The 27,182-nt window shown below is 41.7% G+C and overlaps 1 protein-coding gene across 2 annotated transcripts in view; it reads left to right on the top strand.

Annotated features, from left to right (window-relative positions):
• Positions 1-24,714, top strand: part of LOC133122845 (acid-sensing ion channel 2-like) — a 359,041-nt gene extending 334,327 nt beyond the window's left edge. For both annotated transcript variants that reach the window (XM_061233068.1, XM_061233067.1), the window contains exons 3-10: positions 6,180-6,307; positions 10,497-10,647; positions 11,297-11,353; positions 13,922-14,075; positions 15,334-15,425; positions 15,536-15,615; positions 23,649-23,717; positions 23,964-24,714. In XM_061233068.1, the coding sequence (XP_061089052.1) occupies positions 6,180-6,307; positions 10,497-10,647; positions 11,297-11,353; positions 13,922-14,075; positions 15,334-15,425; positions 15,536-15,615; positions 23,649-23,717; positions 23,964-24,065 (833 nt within the window). In that variant the 3' untranslated portion in view covers positions 24,066-24,714. The remainder of the gene's footprint in view (positions 1-6,179; positions 6,308-10,496; positions 10,648-11,296; positions 11,354-13,921; positions 14,076-15,333; positions 15,426-15,535; positions 15,616-23,648; positions 23,718-23,963) is intronic.
• Positions 24,715-27,182: the final 2,468 nt, after the last annotated feature.

The following is a 27,182-nucleotide window of genomic DNA, read 5'->3' as shown; positions in this document are numbered from 1 at the left end:
AGATTTCAGAGAATGTTGTGGAAAAAGAAAATCCACTGAGCAGCAGTTCTGCAGACAGAAATGCGTTGTTAATGCGAGAGGTAAAAGGAGAATGGCCAGACTGGTCATAGCTGACAGGAAGGTGAAAGTAACGCAGAAAACCACACATTACAACAGCGGTATGCAGAAGAGCATCTCTGAACACACAATGCATGGATAGTGGATAGGCGACAGCAGCAGAAAACCAATAAGTCTAAAAAATAAATCGAATAAATATCTAATAACATGCTCACTGGGTGTATAAAACTGGACAAAACTCTAGAGATTTGTTATAAATATTGCATCAGTATCATTACATTCCAAAATATGCTCAGTTTCATGTTAGTTTTATTTTGTTATTTGATTTGAAAGATCAATCCAGACATTTTTAGAATGATATTGAAATCAGTTACAGTTATGAAAACATGAACCTGAAAAACATCCTGGTTTTTTCCTCTGTATCATTGGAACAAATCTGTCAAGTTTCATTGCCTCAGAAGTGCAGCATTTATAGTTAGGGAAACTATGTGAATAACCGTAAGCAACCGGGACAAATAACACTGAACTTGGCATGCTTCACAAGCAAGCCAGTTGCTCTGAAATTAAGTGCAGTGTTGCAGACCATGCAGAGTAAATTGCTCCTGTCATCACGAAGAGATGCATTTGTTCTCTGGTCTTTTCTCAGTCTGCTGGCTGTTGCAGCAGAAGATAACTGTTGGCATGCAAGGCACTGCAGAATGAAAGCCTGTAGAAATGGGAATAGGAAGAAGGGTTCAGTTTTTAGTGCACAATAGAATGAGAAATCATTTGTGTGAATTTGCCTTTTGGTTTCCAGTTAAACAGCAAAACTGACACAAAGATGGCTGAATTTAAATTTTTTAAGGATTTTATTTTACACTTTGTTTTTATATGATCATTTGGGATGTACTTTTTTGTTGACTATTTCATTGCTCAGTTTGAGCTATGGTCTCACAATTCACCTAATTCACATTCAGTGTACCAGCAACTTTGGAAGTCGAAAAACCCACATGCACTGTATTTGCATATACTCAGCACACCTCATTTACATCAAAGATCATCATAAATTCTAATGCAATTGGACAGTACAGGCAAAATAAAAATAAACAAAAACAATAGGGGTTCCAGCACCTGCAGTGCTTGTCTCCCAATAAAATAAAAACTCCAAAACAACACTAATCAGTGGTGTCACAACATAAACCAATGGAAGGAATGCCCCTCCCCCATTTTTGTTAAGATCAGATATCTTTTGGTGATACTGTATTACATTGACATGTCCTTAATAATGTACTGCTGTTTATAAAATTACCTCTGTTATGTGGTAATGTTGCTAGCTTAAAGACATCATTGTGTACCAGTGCATGTTCATCAAATGTCAATTTTCCATTCCCCTCAATATCCTTTTCACATGGCAGCATGGACCCTCATTTGACGTTCCCCTCCTCATTTGATATTAGTCAAATTGACTCCCCGCCCTTCAAAATTGATGCTATTCAATTTGTATTGAAATCTGTTTCATTTGTATATACGTCATTTCGCAGAAGGTAGTGCTGCCATAACTTCCATTTCAGCGCGTCTTTAAGGGGTCTGGTGCAGAAAATTAATTTCTCCACAATGGAACATGGTAGTATTTTAAGACATAAACCAACAGATACCTTCAGGATTTGAGTTAGAGATCCCTGATTTAGAGGCTATTTTATGCATAATTATATTCTAAGCATGTAATAGTCTGGGAACAGTGCTGCCATATTAAATTAAATGTTATATGTGTGAAATACTATGACAAAAGCCCAGCCCATTGTCTCAATGCTGATAAAGTAGAGCAAGATATTTTTGTCCAAAGTAAAGCACAACTGAATTATGGCTGGATTGCAAGTGAGGCATTGTGATGAGCCAGTCCTCATCTATACACACCCCAGTAATACTACAGTAATAAGCTTTACTGGGAGATTTAATGATGAATGCTCAGATTATTCAGTTTAGGATGCCAAAACACTTTTGTGCAGATACATGTTTTTCAGAAATACCTGAATGAGGACAGCAACACAGTAATATGTTTTATAGCTCTATCTTCATATAGTCTTAGCATAGCGTAACATTCTGTGCTGCCACACAATTGGCTGATTAGATAATTGCATGAATAAGTAAAAAAGTAAAAATGTCCCTGATAAAGTGCACGGTGAGTGTATAATTGCATGAATTGCCTTAAAATACTTTACTATTTTACATTGAGTAAATTAATGAGTGCTAATTAGGCTGTAATTTAGTCTCAATTTGTTACTAACTAATCATGAATCCAACTTCGCACAGTTAGCTAATAGCATTACTGAGGTAGAAATGCTCCAGCCAAAAAAAAAAAACTGGAAACATAGCGTAACATTCTGTGGGCTGATGAGAGTAAAATTGTTCTTTTCGGGTATAGTGGTCATCGACAGTACGTCAGACGACCCCCGGGTACTGAATTCAAGCCACAGTATACTGTCAACTGTGAAGCTTGGTGATGCAAAAATCATGGCATGGGGATGTTTTTCATACTACGGTGTTGGGTCCGTATACCAAGGATCAGTTTGGATATATCAAAATACTTGAAGAGATTATGTTGCTGTATGCTGAAGAGGAAATGCCCCTGAAATGGGTGTTTCAACAAGACAGCGACCCCAAACACATGAGTAAGCGAGGAACATCTTGGTTCCAGACAAAAAGGATTGAGGTAATGGAGTGGCCAACTCAATCCCCTGACCTCAACTCCATTGAAAACTTGTGGGGTGACATTAAAAATGCCGTTTCTGAAGCAAAACCCAAAAATTTACATGAACTGTGGAATGTAGTTTGTTCATCCTGAGCTGAAATACCTGTTTCTCGGTGCCAGAAGTTGGTTGACTCGATGCAACGCAGATGCGCAGCAGTTATCAAAAACAATGGTTATGCAACTCAATATTAGTTCAGTAATTTAAAGTGAAGTTAAATCTCGAAAAATCTCTTCAGTTTATACAGTAATGTTTAAGTTTCAATAGAAAAAAAAGTCGACACGCCCATTTTTTTGAACAGATTAATATTCCTTTTCTTTGCTTCCTGTAAAAGAATAAATGCAGACTTGATAAAATTTGTTAATGCTTTGATTTGGAATTGAATATGTAATGTTTCCACTACATTTGAAATATGGAACTAAAGGCTGTAAAGAAATAGTTGCACTTTATTCACTTTTTTTAATGCTATTTATTTGAACACAACTGTGTATCAGCATTCTGACAAGGTTCACTACTGAGACTAGGGTTTAAATACACAGAGGGATGAGACAAACTAGGTGGGGCATGGGAGTGAGTATGATGTAACAAATAAACATCAGGTGAGAAACATGAACGCGGGACTGGATTCACATAGACACACACGTAATAAAAATGCCTCCGGACTAAGGAGTAGACAATTGCACAGAGTTAAGGAACGTAGTGATAGGGGAGAGCAGGTGCGAACACTTCGCTGAATCAAGGCAAGCAATTAGAGACATAAAATGTAAACAGAAAAACAGACATAATAATGACAAATAATAAATATACAAGAATAAGAAATAAAACTAACAGACAATACTCAGTAACATTACAATCATATTCATTGTTTAATTTCAAACCCAATGTGGTGCAGTACAGAGCCAAAACAATACAATACCTGAGCAATACCTGTATGCTCAGGCATGCAACATTTCACTATTGTACCTTGAGGATCCAAATCCCCTTTATTATCATTTTCACAGAGAAAGCTGCTATAAGAATAGCATCCTATGAAGTTGAACAGCATCTCTGTAAGAAGTGTGCATATTACAGAGCAGACATCAGTTATTTACTGTAGGTCTGGTGCCATCAATTAAGATGATATCATCTGATGAGTTTTTGATAACATTTGGTACTTTAGTATCTTCTGCAAGTAGTTCTTTGTATTTCTTTGTATAAATGAATTACAAATTTGGAAAAAAAAATAATTACAAATTTGGCATCTGTGTTGTGTCCTAAAATGAAAAATGCCCAAAAATGATTCAATTAATCATATCTCCTCATATGCCTTCTAGCTGTGGAACAAGGGAGAAAATGTATGTAGGTAATTCACTATCAGTATATGATCTAACAAATGTTCAATTAATGATTGCTCTTTCACTCTTGTTTCTGAATCTCACTTTGACTCTAATCAGCGTAGTCTTGGCAGGTTGACAGTGGAACTCCGGCTTTGAGGGTGCATCCTTGATTTTCTATCTATAATCATTTGTCTCAGATTCAGTCTTCTCCAGGTCAATCAGAAGGGGGAGGGAAACGTTCACCAACAGTGCTTTAATTCCTGATGCATTCGATCACTGTTAGTGATATAGGCTTCAGAAAATGAAAAAGCGGCGGCACGGATGGTGCAGTGGGTAGCACTGCCGCCTCACAGCAAGGAGGTCCTGGGTTCGAATCCCCGTCGGCCGGGGCCTCTCTGTGCGGAGTTTGCATGTTCTCCCCGTGTCTGCGTGGGTTTCCTCCGGGTACTCCGGTTTCCTCCCACAGTCCAAAGACATGCATGTTAGGCTGATTGGAGAGTCTAAATTGCCCATAGGTATGAGTGTGTGAGTGAATGGTGTGTGTGCCCTGTGATGGACTGGCGACCCGTCCAGGGTGTATTCCTGCCTTTCGCCCAATGTATGCTGGGATAGGCTCCAGCCCCCCTGCGACCCTGTTCAGGATAAGCGGGTTCAGATAATGGATGGATGGATGGAAAATGAAAAAGCCACACAGGTCTGTTCGCCTGGTTTTAGTACATCTGTTTAGACTGTTACTCACCTAAAGTTTGCTAATATAATTAGGGGGGGGGGGTTCAAAGTGCAAATACTTTTGATTTCAGCAACTCAGCTAATTTACCCATTTCACCTGCACACCAAGAGAAATGCCATAGTGCACCATTGGAGCAAGCCTCATGATCAGAATACATAATTACTAGTTATCCTGCAAGATTGAAATAAAAATCCTTTTTCCTAAATTGTGCTTGTAAAAATGGTAGGAGTTGCTTTTGCCTTTGTAAAGTGACATACAGTATAGATTAGATGACAGTATTTGAAGGCTAGCCTCTCTGTATTTTGGAGATAAACAGCCCATGGAACAGCAAGGATTAAATGTGAATGCAAATATAATCAGCTACAACTTTGCTGCCTTTTAAGTGTGAAGCCTGAGGCTCAGATGAGTAGAGACTCAGGAGCATAATCTCTGTTGCCATTGCAACGCACAACTTTCTCTACATACCCGGTCAAGGCTGGTGATAGCTGCCCTTCTTTTTTAAGCTCTTCCTTCCCTGGTTACGAATATGATTGATGGGTTGTGGGCGATGAGAGTTCTTCCACTAGCAACTTGGAAAAATGGCTGCTTCTTTTCATCTATATAAAAAAGGTTTTCTCTGGGTGAAAGTATATTATATTTTTGGTAATGTAGAGGTGGAAGCTTAAACAAGTGTTTGAATAAGCATATTACAAAAGTGAATCAGATAAGAACTATCCAGTTAGTTTGATGAAAAAATCTTTGAAAGGTGTTTGGAGTATTTAATAAACTGTGTGAGAGCATGTTTTTGTGAGTTCGTTTTTGTTACAGATTGGCTATGACAATGTTGCTCATGAAACACCAGAAAGCTTTCAGAGGATTGTGAAAAGCATGTTTAGGTTCAGAACCTTTCACTCATATACACCTTTTAATGTCTTTACACACCAACTTGGCCTACTTTAAACTACACAAGTGTAATCCACCATAATTAACAAAGCAGGCAGGAGTCTAAAGCAGGAAAAAGTTATGATCCATGCTCAATGTTCCCATGGGAGTCATGTCATCCCCTAACTGTCAGCTACCTCTAGTCCTCCAAGCAGTTACATATTAGGAGTCATTTTCAGATTAACTCAAAATGGCACACTGTATGGGTCATTAGTCACATACTCTTCGGACCGAAATTAAAATTAAAAGAAAGGACAGAATTAAAAGCAGGCAATAAAGCTGTATTTGAAAGAAGGTCCCCTGAAGATATAATTAACCCCAATGCTTATACTGTAACTTAATGGTTCTAGCTTGATCGCTTTGATTTGGTTTCAGCTATGTGGTTTGGCCTGATGTTGTGTACCTGTTTGACACTTTGTGTTTCCACAGAGGAGACGGCGTTCGAGGCAGGAGTGCGAGTACAGATCCACAGCCAGGCCGAGCCCCCCTTCGTTCACGAGCTCGGGTTTGGAGTTGCCCCCGGATTCCAGACTTTCGTTTCAACGCAAGAACAGAGGGTGCGTCACTTTCTAAAACAGTTCTTGACACTACTGCATCTGTACACAGTCCAGGGTTAATTATTACATGACCCACAATAAAATAGTAAGCTCACAGCCAATTTCCCTGTCATATAAGTATAATATAGGCTATTTTCTAAAAGCAAGAACCTCTGCTTACTGACCATAATTTAATTTTGAGCAGTTGACCAATTGCAACAATTTAATCATTGTGATCATTGATAACCACAGTGTGTCAGAATCTCTGCTGAATATCATCTGTAAGATGACACGGTCTTCATTGTAGTGTGCTCATTGCAGTGCAGAATCATTCGTTTTCTGTTTTATCCCATGAGTCAAATTAAATGGCAGGCATTATTAGTTGCATAAGTGCAATATTCTGTGGCTATGCTGCTGTTCATATTTGTTCATAAATCTGTATGTGTGACATACATTTTCTTTCATCTCAGCTCCCCCACCTTCCTACTTAGCGATGTAGACAGGCAGATGCGCTGGACTTGTTGTCAGCTGTTTATTTCATGAATTTTCCCTTCCAATCAAGAAGCATTCATTTTAGTTCAAAGTACTGCACTTTGTAAAGAGGTCTGCCTTTTGAGATCCAATAATGAATATGCTGTTGAAGGAAAAAATCTATTGAAGGTGAAGGTGCGTAATTTGTGCATTGAATTGCTTATGTGTTCTTTCACATGGATGAATAAAAGCAGCCAGTCACTGTGGACAGGGTGGCTGAAGGCACTGTATTTTTGTCAATCACCTTGTCAGATGATTTCTCAGTATCTTTCCCTCTTCATATACCAAATCCACAATGGGGTTTTAGTCTGGTTGCAATGTGGTATGTTCAACCTTGTCATCCGGTTACGTCAGCCACTGTTTATTATCTGGACTGAAGAATATTTTAAAGTTAAGTCATTTTTTCAAGGTTATTGGGAGCAGTACGGTGTCATTATTTGTTTCAGAATATGTTTTGCCATGTCTATTTTTGTTCTAGTGCATCACACCATGACAAATTATTTTCAGCACATCAAACAGAAGGTGACTGTCTGGTTGGTAGCATGAGGAACTGACCCCAAATCCAGACATTTGTTTTTGAGGAAGCTCAATATGCTCCTGTTTTTGTAGACTTCAGTCAAAAAAAGACAAAATCAGTCAGTCTTTCAAGAAGTTTAACATTACAATTGGAACGCATGGTAAGGTAAGGAGGAATTTAGCTGAAATAGAGCAGCAAATAATGGTTACAAAAGTTACAAAAGGAAAAAAAAATGAAACCCCTCAAAAATTTTAATTGAATACAAATAATAAAGCAGTCTAGCAAACAGCTTTAGATTGAAAAAATTGCCCTTTGTCTACTCTCTCTATGCCGGAATAGACATCTCAGATTCTTAAGAGTGGGAAACACATTAATGTAGCATTGGCAGCAGACCTCTTTGTCGGACTTTGAATTTCAGCTCTTGCCCGTGTGCTTTTTGTGCATTAGGCTCTTTGTGGGTTTTGCAAGCACTCTGCCTGATCACATTTCCCGAATGAAAACTCCACAAACCTAGATGAATAATGAAGTAAACAAGACTATTGACTTGACTTGAAGGAAATGCTTCACATGGGCTTTATCAGAAGCACTCTCTGCTCTGGCTCACAGTCATTAATATAGCATTTCAAATCCATTATGGTTTTTCTTTTAAGAAGACATGCTGTGTTTCCTATAATGCCTCTTCCTTGAAATCCTGTTTTTGATGACAGGCAGAAGCAGCTCCTCTAAGTAAACAGATAAGAGGCTGTCTATTCGGTAGTCTTGTTATTATGGGCCTTCTATAAGAAATATATATATTTTTTTTACATAGTGCTCATGTATCCAACAATTTGGACTTTGTGTCTACTCCTAACAGAGACAGAGACAGTGTCCTTTACTGAGTGGCAAGCCATGTATACCGACTGAAACACATGGGTGCAGTCATGACTTTTATCCGTGAAGAATGCTTCTACTCCAAGTTGAGCTCAGCCCAGAGACAGAAGATTAATGGTGGCTTACCGACCCACAGCAATGGCCACCATTATGTACACTCACAGAGCACTTTACTAGGAACATTTTTACTTTATTACACCTGCTTATTCATGTGGTCATCTAATCAGCCAATTGTGTGGCCAGAAGCTTCAAATGGTAAATGGTAAATGGTTGGCATTTATATATTGCCTTTATCTAAAGCACTGTACAATTGATGCTTCTCATTCACCCATTCATACTGTGGTACCCCGCTGGTAGAGAGAGAGAGAGAGAGTAAAATTGGTGGAAAAAAATTACTTTATTATAATTTTTTCCTTTTCCTTTTTTTTCTTTTTTTTTTTTTTCTCTTTTTTTTTTTTCCAGTGCCGGTGCCTTCAGGGCACTTCTTTAGTGTCCAGGACAAACGAAAACCATTCCCTTCTCATACACGGGAATCTGATCACAAAACGGTAAAAAAGGAAACTAGAAAATAAGTCCGTGCTCAAAAAATTAGGGAATTTCAAAAAAACGGTAACCGGTGAATTAGGGCGGACTTCAGGCGGCGGGGTTCACTCGCTCGTCTCCGCTGTGGGACCGTGATCTCTCCGGGGTGTCCCAGCCTCGGGAGTCCGCTTCCCCCCGCCTAGGCGTCTAGGAATCAAATGCACAGGTTAGTTGGCTTCTAGCCGGATTGATGTGCTCACGTGGCGTTCGCTCGGTTGCACTGGCTCCGCGGGTCTCCTCTCGTTCGCCCCTGAGCCCCGCTCTGCTCCCGAGTTCGCCCTTTTGTAGGGTGTTGCTCTCCCCTCCAACTCGGTGCAGCTGTGCCTGGTTAATTGCGAGAGGTTAGTGGCGTGCATTCCGCACGCGTTTCGGTGGTGCTAACCTTGGTGCTGATTCCTTTTCCGGCGCGGCTCTCTCCAAGGTGCCGGTCCCTCAAATACGTCCACGGGAAATATTCCCCGCGAATTACTTTCCCCAGCTCCTGGCGCCGTCGCACAGCCCGCCCCTCTTCAGTGGTGTACTGATCCTTGATCGGGCCACCACAATACACAAACTCACACACCAACGGCGATTGGCTGCCATGCAAGGCACCGACCAGCTCGTCAGGAGCATTTAGGGGTTAGGTGTCTTGCTCAGGGAGACTTCGACACAGCCCGGGTGGGGGATCGAACCGGTAACCCTCCGACTGCCAGACGACTGCTCTTACTGCCTGAGCCATGTCGCCCCTACCATGTCGCTTCACTTACCATATAACAAGCCCTGTTATTGTGCAGTAAATAGTTTGAGATAATGACACTTTTATAGGACTAGTACAAAACAAACTCCTCAAAAAAAGTTAGGAAATTTGTGTTTGGTTGGTCAAATCTCTGTTGTATTATTAGCATGGCATCATATTATTGGAATGCCTGTTCATTTCCCTTTACGATGATGTCCCATTTGTACGGATCATGCATTTGTGGGATGAGCAGCACAGCTGATTTTGTGGTTGGGGTCCCAAGTGAAATGTGCCAAATTTCCCTGCCAATGTCAAACATTGTATTCTCCTGTTGGACTCTATTGTTTTGAGTTGTTTGGGGGGTTGGATGATTTAACTCTACCAGTAACAAGAAATAAACATATTGGTAATTTTATGCTTTATTCATTGAACAAACAGTCAGGAGCATCAGTAGTGGGTGGAAGAACCATACATAGCCACAACAGCCTGGAACCTCTGACATGGGTTAACATCCAGTCTCACAAACAGTGCCATTGAAAACACATCCAAGATGTGATCTTCACCTTCAAGCCGCATCATCTTAATTGATGGACAATTAAGCCAACGATCTAATTGGTTTTCACCTAGTGAGCATATAATTGGCTGTGGAGAAGACAGAGCTGATTGATCAAGACAGAGAAAAGGGTTGGCCCATTATTAGCCAAAGTACAATTTCAAAATGTCAGTTCCGCCATAACATTACTGCCAAAAAGAAAGCTCGAGCACTCTTTGTGAACCTGCTCAAGTTGTACACAAGTAAATACAGTTTTGTGTTTATTAATTGAGTTGTGTAAATATTTATGTACACGTAAATATGGGTTAAATATAGTTTCTATTTTATATAGGGATTAACATAGTTAATTTATATAAAAATATGTGTTTATTTATATTTAAATATAAGTGTGTGTATGTCTGTGTGTTTCTTGTGTACGGTATGTGCTTGTGTGTTTGTGCAGTTGACCTACCTGCCTCCTCCTTGGGGGGAGTGTCAGTCCATGGCCCTGGAGTCCGGATTCTTCCAGGTATACAGTGTCACAGCCTGCCGGATCGACTGTGAGACACGCTACATTGTCGAGAACTGCAACTGCAGGATGGTGCACATGCCAGGTCTGCCCCTGTGTCTGTTCATATTTGATGTCTATCTTCTTCATCTTTGTGTTCTGACATGTCAATCAAATTGCAGTACACGATTTGCCAAATAATCTCATTATTCTCACTGACACAAAACCTCAAGCATTAAATGTGAACACTTTTGCTGTGAAAGCTACAGACACAAAAATGAATTTTCTTATCAGTATTGCTAAAGAATACAATGTTGCAAAGTCAGTAATGTTTTATATGATGTGTCAGTATAAAGATAAATGCAAAAGAGGCAAGTTAAGCAGATTCTAAAGCGGTCTCATGGTTTCATTATTTGTTAACTTGAACTAGGGTTTGCTACAAAATAAGAGTAGCCTATTTTTTAGCATACAGATGCAATATTTCATGTCCATTTTCTCTTTTAATTTTGTAACAGTATCCAGGTGAATAGTGATTTATAATGCAATTCACCACCTGTTTATGTGTAAAAAAAATCCCTGCTGGTTTCTACATGGAGCTTAGTGGTACTCTAGTCTGGAGTATCCACTTGGAAACACGTGTGCTGAGCGGAGGTCAACCTTTCTCTTAGGTTCTCTCATTTCTGTGTTTCACGGTTCATAAATAATTCAGTTCTGCCAAGTAAATCAGCTTAACTGAGCTGTTATTCTGTCTGCAGGTGATTCCCCTTTCTGCACTCCTGAACAGTACAATGAATGCGCTGAGCCGGCACTAGGTAAGTATGGGCATGAACAAAGAGACACGGCTTTCATCATACACTGATCAAACAAGATGTTCTGCTTGCTGTTCTTCAGGTTTTTACATCCAGGATTGATTTGTAATAGACTTTTTCTTTCCAGGTGTTCATTCGCTCCTACATGTGGTTTCGTGTTTTATTTGGCGCTTCTGCATTGGGAGCTCTGCCGGGGAGCGGGAGATGTTTTTTTTTTTCCCCACAGTAATTACTTCTTGTTCACACAGGCGCACTAATCGACAACGGTGTGACGTACTTGCAGGTTCTGACAGCAGGGGGGCAGCAGTGCCCTTTTCCGTCATGAAAAGCATGCATCATGAAAGATCTGAAAAATCTATTTCCAGAAGTACCAAAATACACACCTGAGGGAAACAGACATTTAAATCATGGTCATGTTTTGTCAGATATGCAATTTCTGTCTCTTTCTCTCAGAATGCAGACAACCCTGGTGGAAAATAGATGGGTTTGTTGCTGGGACAACAGTGTCTTAAGCACAAACCTGAAAAAACCTAAGCTTAAGGTTAATTTAGGAGGATATGTACATAGTCTATATAAACCTCCTGGTAAAATCACACAAATTAGCACAGCTGTTGTAAGCCTCAATTATTGCCAAACCTGTGGGAATCCAACCCCATGGAGAGAAGGAGCATCACTGCAATTTGTCATTCATATGTACTTTTTGTCAAAGGACACAGGCTCTTCTGCTTGAATTGGTTGGGCATTTACATGGGATATTGTGGTATAGTAATACAGTATGTCGCTTTATAATTTATACAGAAGTATTATGAAAGTGTATACATTGTCAGCAAAATATAGGCTTAAACAAGTCTTAGAGTCAGATGGCTATAACCCCCTTGTGATAGCAGTGGGCTCTGACCAGCAGAGTTAGGTGAGCAGTACCAAGGATAAGTGCTCTAACATCCGACCCAAATTACCACAAGGGTAATCAAGAGTGTGATGCTTAGATTGGGTAATTATTGTGGAGCCTCCACTGTGAAAATGTGCAGACATTAGGTAGCATAATATGAATTTTCCCAGAATGTCATTTACTTCCCACTTATTCCCAGCAATTTATGTCCAAAATGGCCATAAAAAAATAATAATGGAAGCCCCTTTGGCATGCTTACTCATTGGACCTCTGTGGTCATTGGCTCATGGCTTTTGCAGATAATTTCTGGAGGAGATTGGAGTTTCACATTTAAAACAATTTCCTTGGAAAACCATCCTACATGTAGGCCTAATTTCTCTCCAGGTTTCAAGCTCAGTCAGTACAGTTGAACTTCCCTTCCCTGTTCAGCTAATCCCATTAAAGGTTACATTAAAAATCAAGCCTGATCACCACCAATTAATCAATTGCAAAACAGAAAACAGGCATGTCCAGAGGGGTAAACCAAAGTTCAGTAACACATTTAAAAAAAATATCAAACAGGAAAATAAATTAACCCCTTGCACTGGTGGGTACATTTATAATAACACTTTGCAATTTTGATTTATTAGTCAACATTTATTGGCACAAACAAAAATGAAACTCAGCCATAGGCTTGCAATCTATGGAGTGATAAGAGCCGGTAGCTGACTTAATGCGCTTTTGACAAGAGCACATGTTTGTCATTTGATACTGGTGAGCGTAGCAGCGTGAACATGTTTGGGCTTTCCAAATTGGGGAGAAAAAGGAGAAAACTCATTACATGTAATGTTTTTTTTGTTTTTTTACTCAGCCTTCTTTTGCTCATGTTTATGTGAATAATTTTAGAGGACATTCATTTAGCTGTTACGCTTACTCAAAGTGAATTGCCCAACACTGCTGCTTACATTTAGCTTTGCCTTACCTATAGCCCCTTAATATAAACCCAATATATAGCTAGTTTTATCTTGTCACAAATTGATGGACCATCGCAAATTAAGGAACCGAAAACTGAGGTTGTACAGCCGCCCCCGCATCGCACTTGCATATTGAGCAGCACCCACTCGCCCCCACCATCGCCTCCGACCGCTCTCGTAAGCCTGAGCAGCTGCCCGCCCCGGTTGATCAGTAGGTCTCCTGGAAATACATTTGACGTGAAAAAGAAACCTCATCTCACTCAAGATCTCTGAGGAATGATTGTCTGGGAATTAGAAAGTTAAAAGGACTTTGGTTCCCTTGAAATGATTAAGTCCAGTCTCAATGCTGCAGATGAATTTTAATAAGTCACTTATTATCTGTAGATTGCTTGGAAAATGGATTTGCAGTGCAAGGAAAACAATAAGAGGTGAAGGGGAAAAGAGAATAACTAATTTGATTGCGTGTTACGGAGCTGATGTTGTTAGCAGCTGCCGCATATTAGTAGGAGCTCTGGGTTGCATCGTATTTTGGTTTTTTGTTTAACTCAAATGCCAATGGTAGTCATGATAATAGTGCTAGTATTGGCGATAACAATATTATTTTCCATGTATAATTGTAATAGCCAATACTAGCATTATTATCAGTAGTATTGGCTATTACAATATTATTTTCCATGTATAATTCTTAAACAATTGTTAAAAATGACATTGTCTGACTTTTCTAAACAGCAAAGCTGTCTGAAAGGGACCACAATAACTGCATCTGCCGGACCCCCTGCAACACGACCCGCTACAATAAGGAGCTGTCCATGGTGAAAATCCCCAGTAAGACTTCAGCAAGATACCTGGAGAAGAAGTTCAACAAGTCTGAGAAATACATCACGTACGTGTTCTTAGATAATATCAAGTTTGCTCAAGCAGCAGAGTCTAGTTATGTGAGTGAGCGGGGGCAGGATCACAGTTACCTACGAAAAGTAGGATAACCACTGGTATAATCTAGGAACCCCTCACGAATGTGTGGGGCCACTAGAGGTGAGGGGAAAAACAGAAAACAGGAAGAAACTCCCTGGCGAAATGCCAACTGAAACAAAAATCGGTCGAACCGGGTATCTACAGACTAGCCCGGAACTCCAGAAGAAATAGGCGAGTCTCGTTTGCAAGAAATAACAGAAAAAGGGAACCAAAACTCCCGGTGTTTCGGCACCAGAAAATCGACCTGAGAGTTAACGTAGGTCAGGAAACAAAAACAAGATTCCTCGGCGGAAGAGTCTCGACTAGGCTATCTCAGAGCTCTTCCAGAGACGTGGAAGAAACCCCAGAGGTGAACTCCACCTCTTGCTCCTCGAGTGTGAAGAAGGCGAAAGAAACTAAAAATAAGGAAGGTCCAGGGGAACAATCCAACCAAAGAAAAGCCGAACTACCAGTCCCTATGCTACAATTAATTCTAAAGAGGTTCCTGAATGCCTTTCAAGACGAAAAGCAATTCAGTCCTCCAACTGCCTCTTTACCAGCTCAGTGTACGTATCAGAATGAAACACCAAAGCCCAGAGCAGTGCCAGGAAGAGACTTCATTCGCCACACAGCTGGCTGTGATTGGCAATGATTACATCCGCATTCCGCATGTGGAACACAATTTATCAGGATGAACGGGGCTGGCACACCCTCTCTGGGTAAAACCCAGAATTTCCATGTGTAGGCTGGGGAAACCATGACAAGTTATTTATTTATTGGAGGCTTATTTGTACCAGGGGTCAGGAATATGTCCATACACAACTTTTGATTAATTATTTTAAAATGTACATTAATATCATTGATTCATGAAATTTAAATCATGCCCATTAAATTAATAAATTGTCTGCAATGGAGGGTGATGGTGTAACCCCTGATCTTTCCATTTAAAAAAATATATTTTAGTATGTTTTTTTAAACAGTTTGTGGCCAAGACAGAGGTAGCCAGCAGTAGATTGTAGACTTTGCCTGCCCTGATACTGTAGTCTTTGATTCTGCCTGGAGCATCAGTCCATCCAATAGAGAATCCACGTATGTGTCAGTGACTGATATATACTTGGGCAAAATTCAGTCGTACAGTGCCATTTTCTATCTGTGTGCATGACAGAGCATGTGTTTTCTTTCTGTGGTAGGGACAACATCCTGGTCCTGGATATATTTTTTGAAGCCCTGAACTATGAGACAATTGAACAGAAAAAAGCGTATGAAGTGGCTGGTTTACTGGGTAAGAACAGTTCCCAATTATTTTTATACCTATAATATATGTTAAATCTTGTCCTGGAATTGTTCGTAATTCAACAGTGAACATCCGTGTCTCTCCTGGTTGATTGGCAGGTGATATCGGTGGTCAGATGGGACTGTTCATCGGAGCAAGCATCCTGACAATACTTGAGCTGTTTGACTATGCCTATGAGGTCAGCATTCACCTTGAAGGCCACAAATAACCTTATCAGAAAACAAAATGTCAGTCTTGGCTGAGTGTATTATACCAGCAAAAGGTCTCGGAAAAAGTGCCTACAAGATATATTAAATTATTTGATTACATTTTCAGGAATTTCACTGCCCATGCTCTCTTAAGAGCCATACTATGCACACAAATAACATCTACACCCCGTCAACCACACCTATACCACCAAGATCATTCTTGCTCATGTTCTGGCTAACTGTTGGTAACCGTTGCAGACTTTTACCATGATGACCTAAGAAAATCGCTGTCTAATAGATTAGTAAAACATCTGCTTTAGTATTTGCTTTCCACAAGCCATTTTTCTAGCTATTTAACTGATGTTTGTATTTAGTTATAGTTAGTAGCTAGCTTATAGATAGCTATGTTACTGCCATTGCATTGCTTTAAAATAATGCAGCAATAGCTGCATTCATATGTCAGACAGTCAAAATGATGCCAAAATGATCGACTGACATATCCAATAGGAAAAACCATATGCAGAAAAGTTACAGGGTAACTTTAGCTAAATGTTACTGGTGATTGAATGAAGAATTGATTGAACACTAGCCGCTGCGGCTAACACCAAGGATTTCTGTCTGCCATAGCTTGCCTGGAAGGAAGCATCGCACAATTCTCTAACAGAAGCATGGATACTCACAAACGCATCAAGTTATTGTTGCTTTTATTTTTATCAAACAGCTTTTATCATTTCAGTCTTATGAAAGTCCAGGAGTCTTTTCAATTTAGGCATGAGCTTCCTGCCCAGGAGAGGAAATAACCTGGTAGAATCCATCAAAACCGAACGTTGGCCAGCCACTTGATTAGTGGTTAGCCACCAAGTCCTCTCAAGACAAGTAAGGTATTGGGCAGAATTGAACACAGACACTATGTGACACACAGTTTGCCAGTGTATCATAGTAATGACTGAGCATGTTTGTTTTATGTTTTTTTATAAGGTGAAAATCCTGCATAGCATGCCTTTAAGATGTGGAAAATAAAGGATTTGAAGGATGGCCACTGTAAATTGTAATTTAAAAACTGTTAGGTTGGGGCTGGGCGGAGAGCCAGATGCGACCGAGGATAAAACCCTCTAAAACGAACACGCGAACGTGTTCGTCACTAGATCACTAGAGGGGGAAAACTCCTCTGCCAATAATGACAACCAGGTGAAACCAATGAGCACCAGCCCTCTGGTGGACACCTTAGGTATTACCTCACCATGACAGGACCCCCCTACTAAGGATCGACCCCAGGCGATCCTTCAGCCCCCCACCTGCGAAACTCGCGAATTAGTTCTGGGTCCAGAATGTCCCTCGAGGGGACCCAACAGCTTTCTCCAGGTCCGGGAACAATGGCGGAGGATATCCAAACTGCACCTCGAACGGCGAGAGCCCCGTGGATGCATTCTGTAGTGTGTTATGGGCGTACTCTGCCCACGTGAGTTGGCGGCTCCACGAAGTGTAGTGGTTGTCAATAGCCAGGCACCGGAGTGTGTTCTCCAGCGTTTGGTTGGTGCGTTCCGTCTGCCCGTTGGTCTCTGGGTGGAAGCCAGATGAAAGGCTCAGCGCGGCGCCCAACAGGGAACAGAACGCCCGCCAGAACCGGGAAGCGAACTGAGGTCCATGATCAGACATCACGTCCTGGGGCAGCCCGTGAAGTCTGAACACGTGGTCAACCACCAACCGTGCGGTCTCCACTGCCGAGGGTAGTTTAGGTAGCACCACAAAATGAGCCGCCTTGGAAAAACGATCCACTACCACTAAAATGACCGTTTTACCCCCCTGAGGGTAGCAATCCTGTGATAAAATCCAATGCGATGTGGCTCCAGGGACGCCTAGGAATAGGTAGTGGACGTAGCTGCCCTGCTGGGGGACGGTGGGAGCCCTTGCTGCGTGCGCAGACAGGACACGTGGCCACAAACTCACGGACATCCTTCTCCATCCCGGGCCACCAGAACCGTCGGGACAATAAATCTTTCGTACGGTGAACCCCGGGATGCCCCGCCAGCCGTGAGGCGTGTCCCCACAGTAACACTTGGGGCCGGACCCCAGTGGACACAAAGAGGCAGTTAGGCGGACCCCCTCCTGGATCCGGCTCTCGGCGTAATGCTCTACGCACTGCTGATTCCAGCTCCCAAATAATCGGCGCCGCTATACTAACCCCCGAGAGAATAGGTTCAGGATCACGTTCCCCGTCAGTCTTGTCGAAAACCCTAGAGAGGGCGTCTGGTTTGGTGTTTTTGGACCCAGGGCGGTAAGTCACCGTAAAAGAAAAACGCGCAAAAAACAGTGCCCAGCGGGCTTGACGTGCGTTGCGTGTCTTGGCGATCTGAATATATTTGAGGTTCTTATGATCCGTCCACACAGTGAACGGATGCTCCGCCCCCTCCAGCCAGTGCCGCCACTCCTCTAAGTTGACTGCTAGCAGTTCCCTGTCCCCCACGTCGTAATTTCTCTCGGCCTGTGACAGTGACCGAGAGAAAAACGCACAGGGATGCACTTTTTGGTCTTTGGAGACCGTTGTGACAGAATAGCCCCTACCCCCAGCTCAGAGGCATCAACCTCTACAATGAACGGCAGGGATGGGTTCGGAGTTATCAGAATCGGCTCAGAACAGAACCTTTTCTTCAACTCGACGAACGCTGCTTCTGCACGAGGTGTCCACACAAAGCGCGCCAGGGCATTCTTTTTCGTGAGCGCAGTGATAGGTGCGACTACCGTACCGTAATTTGCGAACCCTAGGAATCTCTGCACCTGTTTCACAGATTCCGGGGTGGGCCAATTCTTCACGGCAGAGATTTTTTTCGGGTCCATCTCCGTTTTACCAGCTGAAACGATAAAACCCAGGAAGGATACCGAATTTGTATGGAACACGCATTTTTCAGCCTTAACAAAAAGGCGAGCCTCTAAAAGGCGCGTCAGTACCAGTTTCACATGTCGAATGTGCTCAGAGAGGGTAGCGGAGAAAATCAGAATATCGTCTAAATAGACGAACACGAATCTCTCCAACATCTCCCTGAGCACATCGTTAACGAGTGCTTGAAATACAGCAGGGGCGTTGGTGAGGCCGAAGGGCATAACCAAATATTCATAATGGCCCGAATGCGTATTGAAAGCTGTTTTCCACTCGTCTCCCTCCTGAATGCGTACCAGGTTGTATGCGTTATGGAGGTCTAATTTGCAATCGCTCAAACGCAGAGTTCATAAGCGGCAGGGGGTATCTATTTCTTACCGTAATAGTGTTCAGCCCCCTGTAATCTATGCATGGCCTTAAACTCTTTTAACAAAGAAAAACCCTGCTCCTGCCGGTGATGAGGACGGTCTAATGAACCCATTAGCTAAGGCTTCACGGATGTATTCTGTCATGGCCTGGCTCTCAGGGACGGACAGAGAATAGAGTGCACCCCGGGGCGGAACTGTACCTGGGTGTAGATCTATTGCACAATCGTAAGAGCGATGCGGGGGTAACGTGGTCGCGCGTTGTTTGCTGAATACTTCAGCTAACTCGCAATATACTCTAGGAACATTGGTAGGCAGCGGGAACCCCATAGTGGACCCTCGTCAATGGGACGATTCCAATCATACAGTGAATCCCACTCCAGACTCCCCTCCTGCTCCTCCTTCTCCTTCTCCTTCTCTGGCCCCCGGACATTAGGACCAAGAGGCTCCCTAGCCTCCTCCTCGTCCCATTCAGACCCTATGTCAGTCTCTATGGGAGGGGCCGAGGGAATATACACACGATTGGAATGAGTAGCACATTTTGGTCCCCACCGAGACACCGGATTGCTCCGGTTGCCCCAGTTTATTTGGGGTTGATGTTTAATTAACCAGACATGACCTAAAACTATCAGGTATGCTGGGGATTCTACCAAATAAAAATATATACGTTCCCGGTGTCCCCCAAACAGAATTTGCATAACCACCCGGCTGCGGCATAGGTCGAACCGGTAGGTTTTCTTGTTTAGCCCACTGGCGGTCAATAAAGTTATCCACTGCCCCAGAGTCAATAAAGGCGTCTGTCCTCACTACGACCACCTTTCACGTCAATTCAACGGGAATAACTGTGCGAAAGCTAATACCTTCACGAGGTCCCACTAGCGACTTTCGCTACTAGTGGGACTGATCTTTTACTGGAAGGTCGGGACAGTTATCCGATGCCCGGATCGTTTGCAGAAGAAACAGAGCCCTTCTCTCCAGGGTCGTCGCCTAGGACGCGCCAGGGTAGTACCATCTAACTGCATCGGTTCCTCCGTTCTGTGTGCCCCCTGTCTCCCCGTCTCTATACTCCTGCCTAGAGAAGGCGGAACCGGCAAATTAAACCCGCAGACTCTGCCGGCTCTTTCTCGCTCACGTTCCCGAACCCGGTTGTCTAAACGAATAGCAGCAGAGATCAGCGAACCCAGATCCCCCGGTGGTTCTAATGTGGCCAGTGCGTCTCTGACCGGGTCTGACAAAGCGGCTGTAAATAATGTCATAAGCGGTTCGTCCGCCCACCCAGTCTCCCCTGCCTATGCCTGAAACACCACAGAGAACTCTGACACGCTCTGGGTCCCCAGCCTCATCCACCTTAACCGGAGCGCCGCCTCTTTGCCCGTGATATTGTGGTGAAATACCCGGGTCATCTCCTGTATGAGAAGCTGGGAATCATTAAGGGAGATTGTGCCCGGATCAGCGGATCCGCCCAAGTCAGAGCAGTCCTGGTCAGTAATGATAAAATGAACGCCACTCGGTAATCTTCAGTCGAGAAACGTGAGGGCTGGGCTTTAAAAAAAAAATCAAGCACTGGGAGCGGAACCCCCTACATTTACCGCAGCGGCAGCTGTAATTTGGGCTCCCTCACCCCGGGTGTAATGGACTGGAGAGCGGATCCCGCAGGTGGGGAAGAAGGGACTGATTGGGGGTTGTCAGGGGATAGCGCCTGTGCCCGTGATGAGCGGAACACGCGAACGTGTTCATCACTAGATCCCAGGGAACAACGGGAATGGGATATACACAACAGAAACTGAACATAAGAAGGAAAAGAGAAAAGCCAAAAAACGGCTATAAGAAAACAAATCAACCCTTTTAAAACAGGGCGAACCGCACCAGTGACTTAGGTGCCCCAAACGACTGTGGACCAAAATAAAATACAACCTAGTCGGGAAAAAGGCTAGGCACGAATATAAAACCTCGAGACGCAGCTCGGGACCAAAGCGCAAACCAAAATACATACCAGGGGACAATGTCCCCCAACCACTGACTCACACGAGTCCAAAGAAAGAAAAAAGAAAACCAAAACCTTTGAGGAAGGCGCCAGCGAACACAACACCAGCTAAACGCCTTCCTTACCTTTTAATCTTTTTGTTTCTTGACAGCGAAACACACACCAGCACAGTACCGGACTCTTAACTCTCACCGAGTCTACCATGTGCATTACCGGCTTTGTATCAGAACGCACAGTTAACACAAAAGCATTGGTAGACTGCTAGCACTGGCCTTAAATACTCTTTGGGAGGGGGAAAACTCCTCTGCCAATAATGACAACCAGGTGAAGCCATTGAGCACCAGCCCTCTGGTGGACACCTTAGGTGTTACTTCACATAGGGATCCATTTGGATTGATTAGGTGGCATAGGTAGGTATTTTTAATGAATCTGTCCTGTGTTCATTTTTGTCATACTTTTAGTATTTTAAACAAATCAATCTACCTAATATTGAATGTGCCTCATGTAATTGTTCATACATAATTGTTGTTATGTATTAAACATAATGTTTACATAATATGCAATGAATTAGCCACAAAAAACACACAATCCCACAGTGGTTAAGGTACATGACTGGGACCCGCAAGGTCGGCGGTTCGATCCCCGGTGTAGCCATACTAATATACTACCGTATACATTTAGTGTATAGATCAGTATAATATACACTCACTGAGCACTTTATTAGGAACACTTTGGTACAACTCATGTACCCTCCACAAACACAAATAAAAGATTCCATATTTCCAAAGTGAAATAAAATAATCTTTCGAAAGGCAATATTGATTGTCATCCATTTCCGTACAGTATGAGTACTTTCAGAAGTTTAAAATGGTCTTTTTTGGCCGAGAAGCTCAGAAAGTCAGTGTTTTGCTTGAACTGGACTGAAGTACACAGGTGGGTCAACCCCTCAGAGATCAAACAAAGGTAATTGGCTGAATCTAATATTAGACATAGCTTCAACTGCTTTGGCCCACCATCCCTGCGATTATTTTTTTAATAATAGATTATACGTTTTCTGTAAAAAAAACATTTTACAGTTTGGAAAGAGGAGTGAGTATTTTCCCTGCTTAATTTGAATAAATCAATGAAATGTGTTTATGATCATTTTCCAAATTGTATTGTCTTCAAGAGTACTAAACCATCATAGAAGGTTGGGTTGATTGTAGAGTTGAAATATATTGAAAGTTTTTGGAGGATGACCCTCAGACACTCCGCTGCTTCGTACCTACCACTCTCCAAAGTTAACCTGCGCCCTTGAATTATTAACTCCAAAACGTGTACCAAGAGAGTCAAGAGAGGCATTGCATTTGATACAATGTTGAGAGAGTTCATGAATAGGGTTGGGAACCGAGAACTGGTTCCAAATTAGAACCGGATCCAGAATTCCAAGAAATAAGACATTTTAATTTTGGTTCTGTTTATTGGTTAAAAATGAACCTAATTGTTCACTTGGGCATGCCAAGGGTTTTTGCAATGTTCCTGATTTATTGATTTTAATTTCCGATCCTTATGATAGCCATCTTAATTTGCATCAACGCTGCTGTCTTCCTCATGTTGTCACACTCCCACAACAGGCTCCAAAGGCAATTGCAAAGTCTAAAATCAAGACTAGACATCAACAGCTCTCTTCTGCATTCACTAATGATACAAATTAATATACCAGCCTAACAAAACACATCTGTGAAGCCAATTCAACAAGTACTTGTAGTACCTTAAAATAGGGGGACCATGTACAAAAGGTTAGGTTTCTAAACAGCTCATCAAATTAAAGCTGACAGTCTGCACTCATTGTCCTTGTATCCTACAAATCTGCCTATCTGATATCTTGCCATCCACAGGGTAGGCTACATCATTGGTCAGTTGCATCATTGAGCTTAGTTACGTTAATGAAACAATACCTTTGGTTTTAACACTTAAAAGAACAAAGGTTTTTTTGGTCATCTAAAATGTGACTTATCTATAAACCATATTGGAATCGTAACTGGGAACCCATAAGAACTGGAACCGATAAGCAGAACCGGAACCAGAATCGATGAAATCCACAACGACTCATGAAACATTTTATGGAGTCACAGTAGGGTAGTTATGTTCCAACATCCTTAAAGATATACAGTAGAAGTGTGATCATACAGAAGATTGTGTTTGCTTTTCAATGATGAGGAGAATTAATAGTATTTATGAAAACTTTGCTTCCCAGAGACTCTAAAGACTTCATTGATGTGTGTTTAACAAAATTGTAGAAGGATGAGTGATTTTCTCCCAGTTCAGTTCAAAGTATATGCCTTTGAAGAGCCCAACAAATCAAAGCACTGATAAATGAATCAGGCATATTTAATAAACCTATGGATGGACATTAAAAAGCAGCCATTCCACCTCACCCAGAGTCTCCCAAAATGTGTCACCTGCTCCCTAATAACCCATGAGTGTACAGAAATCTATTGCACGTGAACTTTTATTTTGTCACGTTATACCGTCACAAATTAAGAAACCAAACTGAGAAACTTTCAAACTGAGAAAATTTCAGGAAATATAAAGAAGTCAGCATGCGTCCGCAAAACGGCATTGGCAGGTATGCTGTTTCAAAGGCGTCAGCAGTGATTCCACTTCCTCACATTATCGACAATCATATTACTTATTCTTTACAACAATTCTTGTTCTATGGAGCCTTACTTTTACTATCACTAAAATTAGCTTTTCATATAACTGGCCAGTTCTGAGGTAGTTTCCTGTAATCATACTGCGCTTATGCATTGATTTTAGGTGATGAGAGACAAATTGCTGGACTTAATGATTCGAGAGGACGAGGAAGGGAGCCACAGGGAGGATGTGGTAAGGAAAGAATGTCTCTTTAGGCAGCTTTTTTCAAGCTGAGTGACTTGGAGGAACACAGTATGTGGTCGCTATGTGTACATTTTAGATTACCCTGTGAGTATTATTTAGTGAAAATAATACTCAAAACTTATTTGAAGAGTTACTTTGTTATTTTAGAGAGACATATTATAATCATACTGTATGTATTCCTGTATTCAGAGGATGTTCTGGTGTATGTGTCCTGTATGTGCACTCTCTGCCCAGAGTACATGTGACCCGGTGGCGAACCACTCCGAGGCCATCAGCCACAATGTCAGCATGCCCCTGCAGACTACGCTGAGTACGCTGGAGGAGATCACCTGCTAGTGCCTCCCAGTCGCCTCTGACATCCACCAGCCTGGACAGCAGCAACAGGGCTTCTCACGAAACTGTGCAGGGGACCTGCTCAGCATTGACTGAGTATCCTTGGAACAAACTCAAGGTCAGAAGAAAACCAAGAGCTTTGCTGCAACACGATGCACAATTGGGACTTCAAATGAACTCTCTGTGAGTGAAGACAGAGACAAAAGGTCTCTGATTTCATGGATGATACAAAATCAGTCCACTGAGGGCATCTGTATAGCTTTCACTCTCTGTCATTCACAATCTACTGCCAAATTGTATATTTGCCAACTGTCCCACTTGCATGTTGGTTCTTTGGATACAGTGCTTTTTACTAATGTCAAGACTGTTGTTTTGCTTTGCTGTATATCTCTAAACGGAAACTATGAAACTATACGGCTTACAAGGCAAAACTTGGAGTGCCACTGTGGGAAAATCTTACTCAGAGGGTCATAGTGAGTCAGTGCTCCAATATTTGCTTTCTTTCTCAATCAAATGCTGTGTGTAACAAATAATTTAATGTGCAACTCTCATTCATTTTATGCTCACACATTGATTTGTGGATCACTGACACTGGGCTATTATGGAAGCCCTGAAGGGCAATGTCAAAGAAAATAAAATTACTTACAAAGTGGTCTGAATGACTTAAAAACATCATTTATTTGTTGAAAATGATGGAAAATACCACCCATATGTGCTTTAAGTGAAAACGCCAAGCCATTGTTGGGTAATACACTGTAATATGCTATCAGTTTCTCTGCAAGCTCCATGAATGTTTTTTGCATTTGCTATTTATTGTGAATTCCATGTACTTTCGCTTAAAACAGCGCACCATTGAAATATGTGTTTGCTGTGTTCTGAAAATTGTGAGCTGAAAATTGGGGAAGCACAAACCTTTCCTTTAAAGTGATCATTGATGGCTAAATCTCTCAAACACGATGTGAAGAACCTGTGTGCTACTTGCCTATTAATTAGTGTGATCGGCAGCATTCATGTTAATCAAGGAAAATGAATGAAAAAGGTTGAGATCAATGATCAGTTTAAAGGAAAGATTTGTGCTTCTACAATTGTCAGCTCACTCACCGCCACTGGTTCCATTGTGAATGTGAGGTGCACTAAAAAATGAACAGATGTGCCAGTAGGCCTACATTTGGCGATGTGACGATCTAAACGTCTGTGATGATCTCTTGAGTAGATACTGAGGCCCGGAGAATTATATAAAACAGCAAAATGTCTGCAGTCCCATTTTGTTTTGAATGCCTTGGGTGGGAGTTATATCGGCAGGTCTAAACCTTGCTCTCTTCTTGCATTCTGCACCGGAATGTTCTATCTAAATAAGCCTCTATACTGTCATGATCAGCGAGTATTCCCTATTCAGGAAATGCTCATGAGAAAGGTGCGGTAAAATCAATTGTAAAGTTGAATTTTCATTCAGGTTACACATGCCAAGGCCTGAATTAAAATAGACATTGTATTATCCTCGCCATTGAATTTCTGTTCTAAACTAGGCTATTTAAGTTATGATGACCAGGGTCTGTTCCAGAAAGGGGGCTCAAGAAATCTTTAATACCTGTTTAAACATGAAGTCTCCCTTTCTTGAGCTAGATGCAACATGTCCAGATTTGATTCCAAGTGAGATAATAAAGATGCCAGTGCAGCGCACAGGGGCCCAGATCAATGATCTTGACATACCCTTTATAGGATTCAGTATCTTTCTAGCAGGCCCTTAGCAGCCTTTGGAGCATGGGCCTATCACACTGAACGTTGATGCAGTGTATTGCGTCTTCCTGTTTCACAGGAATCCATCTAACACTTAAGGACTGAAATAAAATAGACCAAAATTGGAGATTAAAAGGAGAAAAGGAGAAAGTGAACAAAACATCCCCTTCATTCGCTTTTCTCTAGCTACCTAACGTTAATATATTCAAGCTGCTTCGTTCACAATTCCTTTCTACCACAAAAATCTACCCAGCACTGACTGCAATATGCAGATAAGCTTGGGTATAATTCAAAGAGAGATTTTGCCATGTGCCCTCTTTCTGCAGCTAGCACCAGCAAGCCAAGCTGTTTTTTGTTTTAAAAAAGCTCTCTGTATCAGTGAACCTGCCTCTGTTTCTCTGTTTACAAACTTGCCAAATGTGCTGGCACAGCTGTTAGTTTTTGAGTGCTCCTCACATTCACAACGGAACATGGCAAAAGTGTCATTCAAATGGTGCGGTGTATTTTATTTAGGTAAAAATATATGGAACGTACAATAAATTGCCAATGCATAAAACATTCATGAAGCTTGCAGAGAAACTGACAGCATATTACAACCCAGATTGCACTAGAGTCTCTAGTTTCATCCTTTAATATAGTGCAGTATTTGCAAATTGCCAGTGTCCAAATGGCTTGGCATTTTCACTGAAAGCTCACATGGATGGAATTTTTTATACTTTTCAACTAATTAATTCATTCGTTTTAACAACTTATTAAGTCAATTTTTTCACATTGCAGTTAAATTTAAATGATATTAAATTTATTTATTTATTAAAGTTTATTCACCTAAAATTCAGTTAAGTTTCTTTAGTATCACTGTAAAAATAACATACTGGGTCATTCCGTGAAAAATCAACCAGAGGTGTGGGAGTTGACCACTGGTCATTTTCTGGCCAGACCCAACTTTAGCATTGTATAATTTTTTAATAAATGATCTGTTTGACTTCATTTTCCTTGTGGCTGTTAGCCAAAATATTAAAAGTTTCGAAGTCATACACGAATAGTGCTGTTGTCGTAAGCCATCAAATATTGAAAAAAAATTGCCAAAGGGCGCGGTTAAGCATTTATGAATGACCAAAAAAATTAATTCTGAGCAGTATTATGAAAACTGGATATGGTTCATAACCTGAAACCAGACTGAAAATTGTGTCAGACTACACATTTTCAGGTGTTCCCCTGCTTTAATGATTCTCCAAAATCGACACAAACCCCATTCCACTTGCAAGTGTCTTTGGGGGTACCACCCCCCAGCACCCCCCCTCCCTTGTTTTAAGAGCCAGTATCTCTAGAATGACTAATTTGAGTGGCCAACTCCCACCCCTCCTGTTGATTTTTCTCGGAATG

Source organism: Conger conger, chromosome 2, assembly GCF_963514075.1.
Source record: "Conger conger chromosome 2, fConCon1.1, whole genome shotgun sequence".
Lineage (NCBI taxonomy): Eukaryota > Metazoa > Chordata > Actinopteri > Anguilliformes > Congridae > Conger > Conger conger.
The sequence above is the reverse complement of the archived record's forward strand: the minus strand, read 5'-3'. Positions and strand labels throughout refer to the sequence as shown.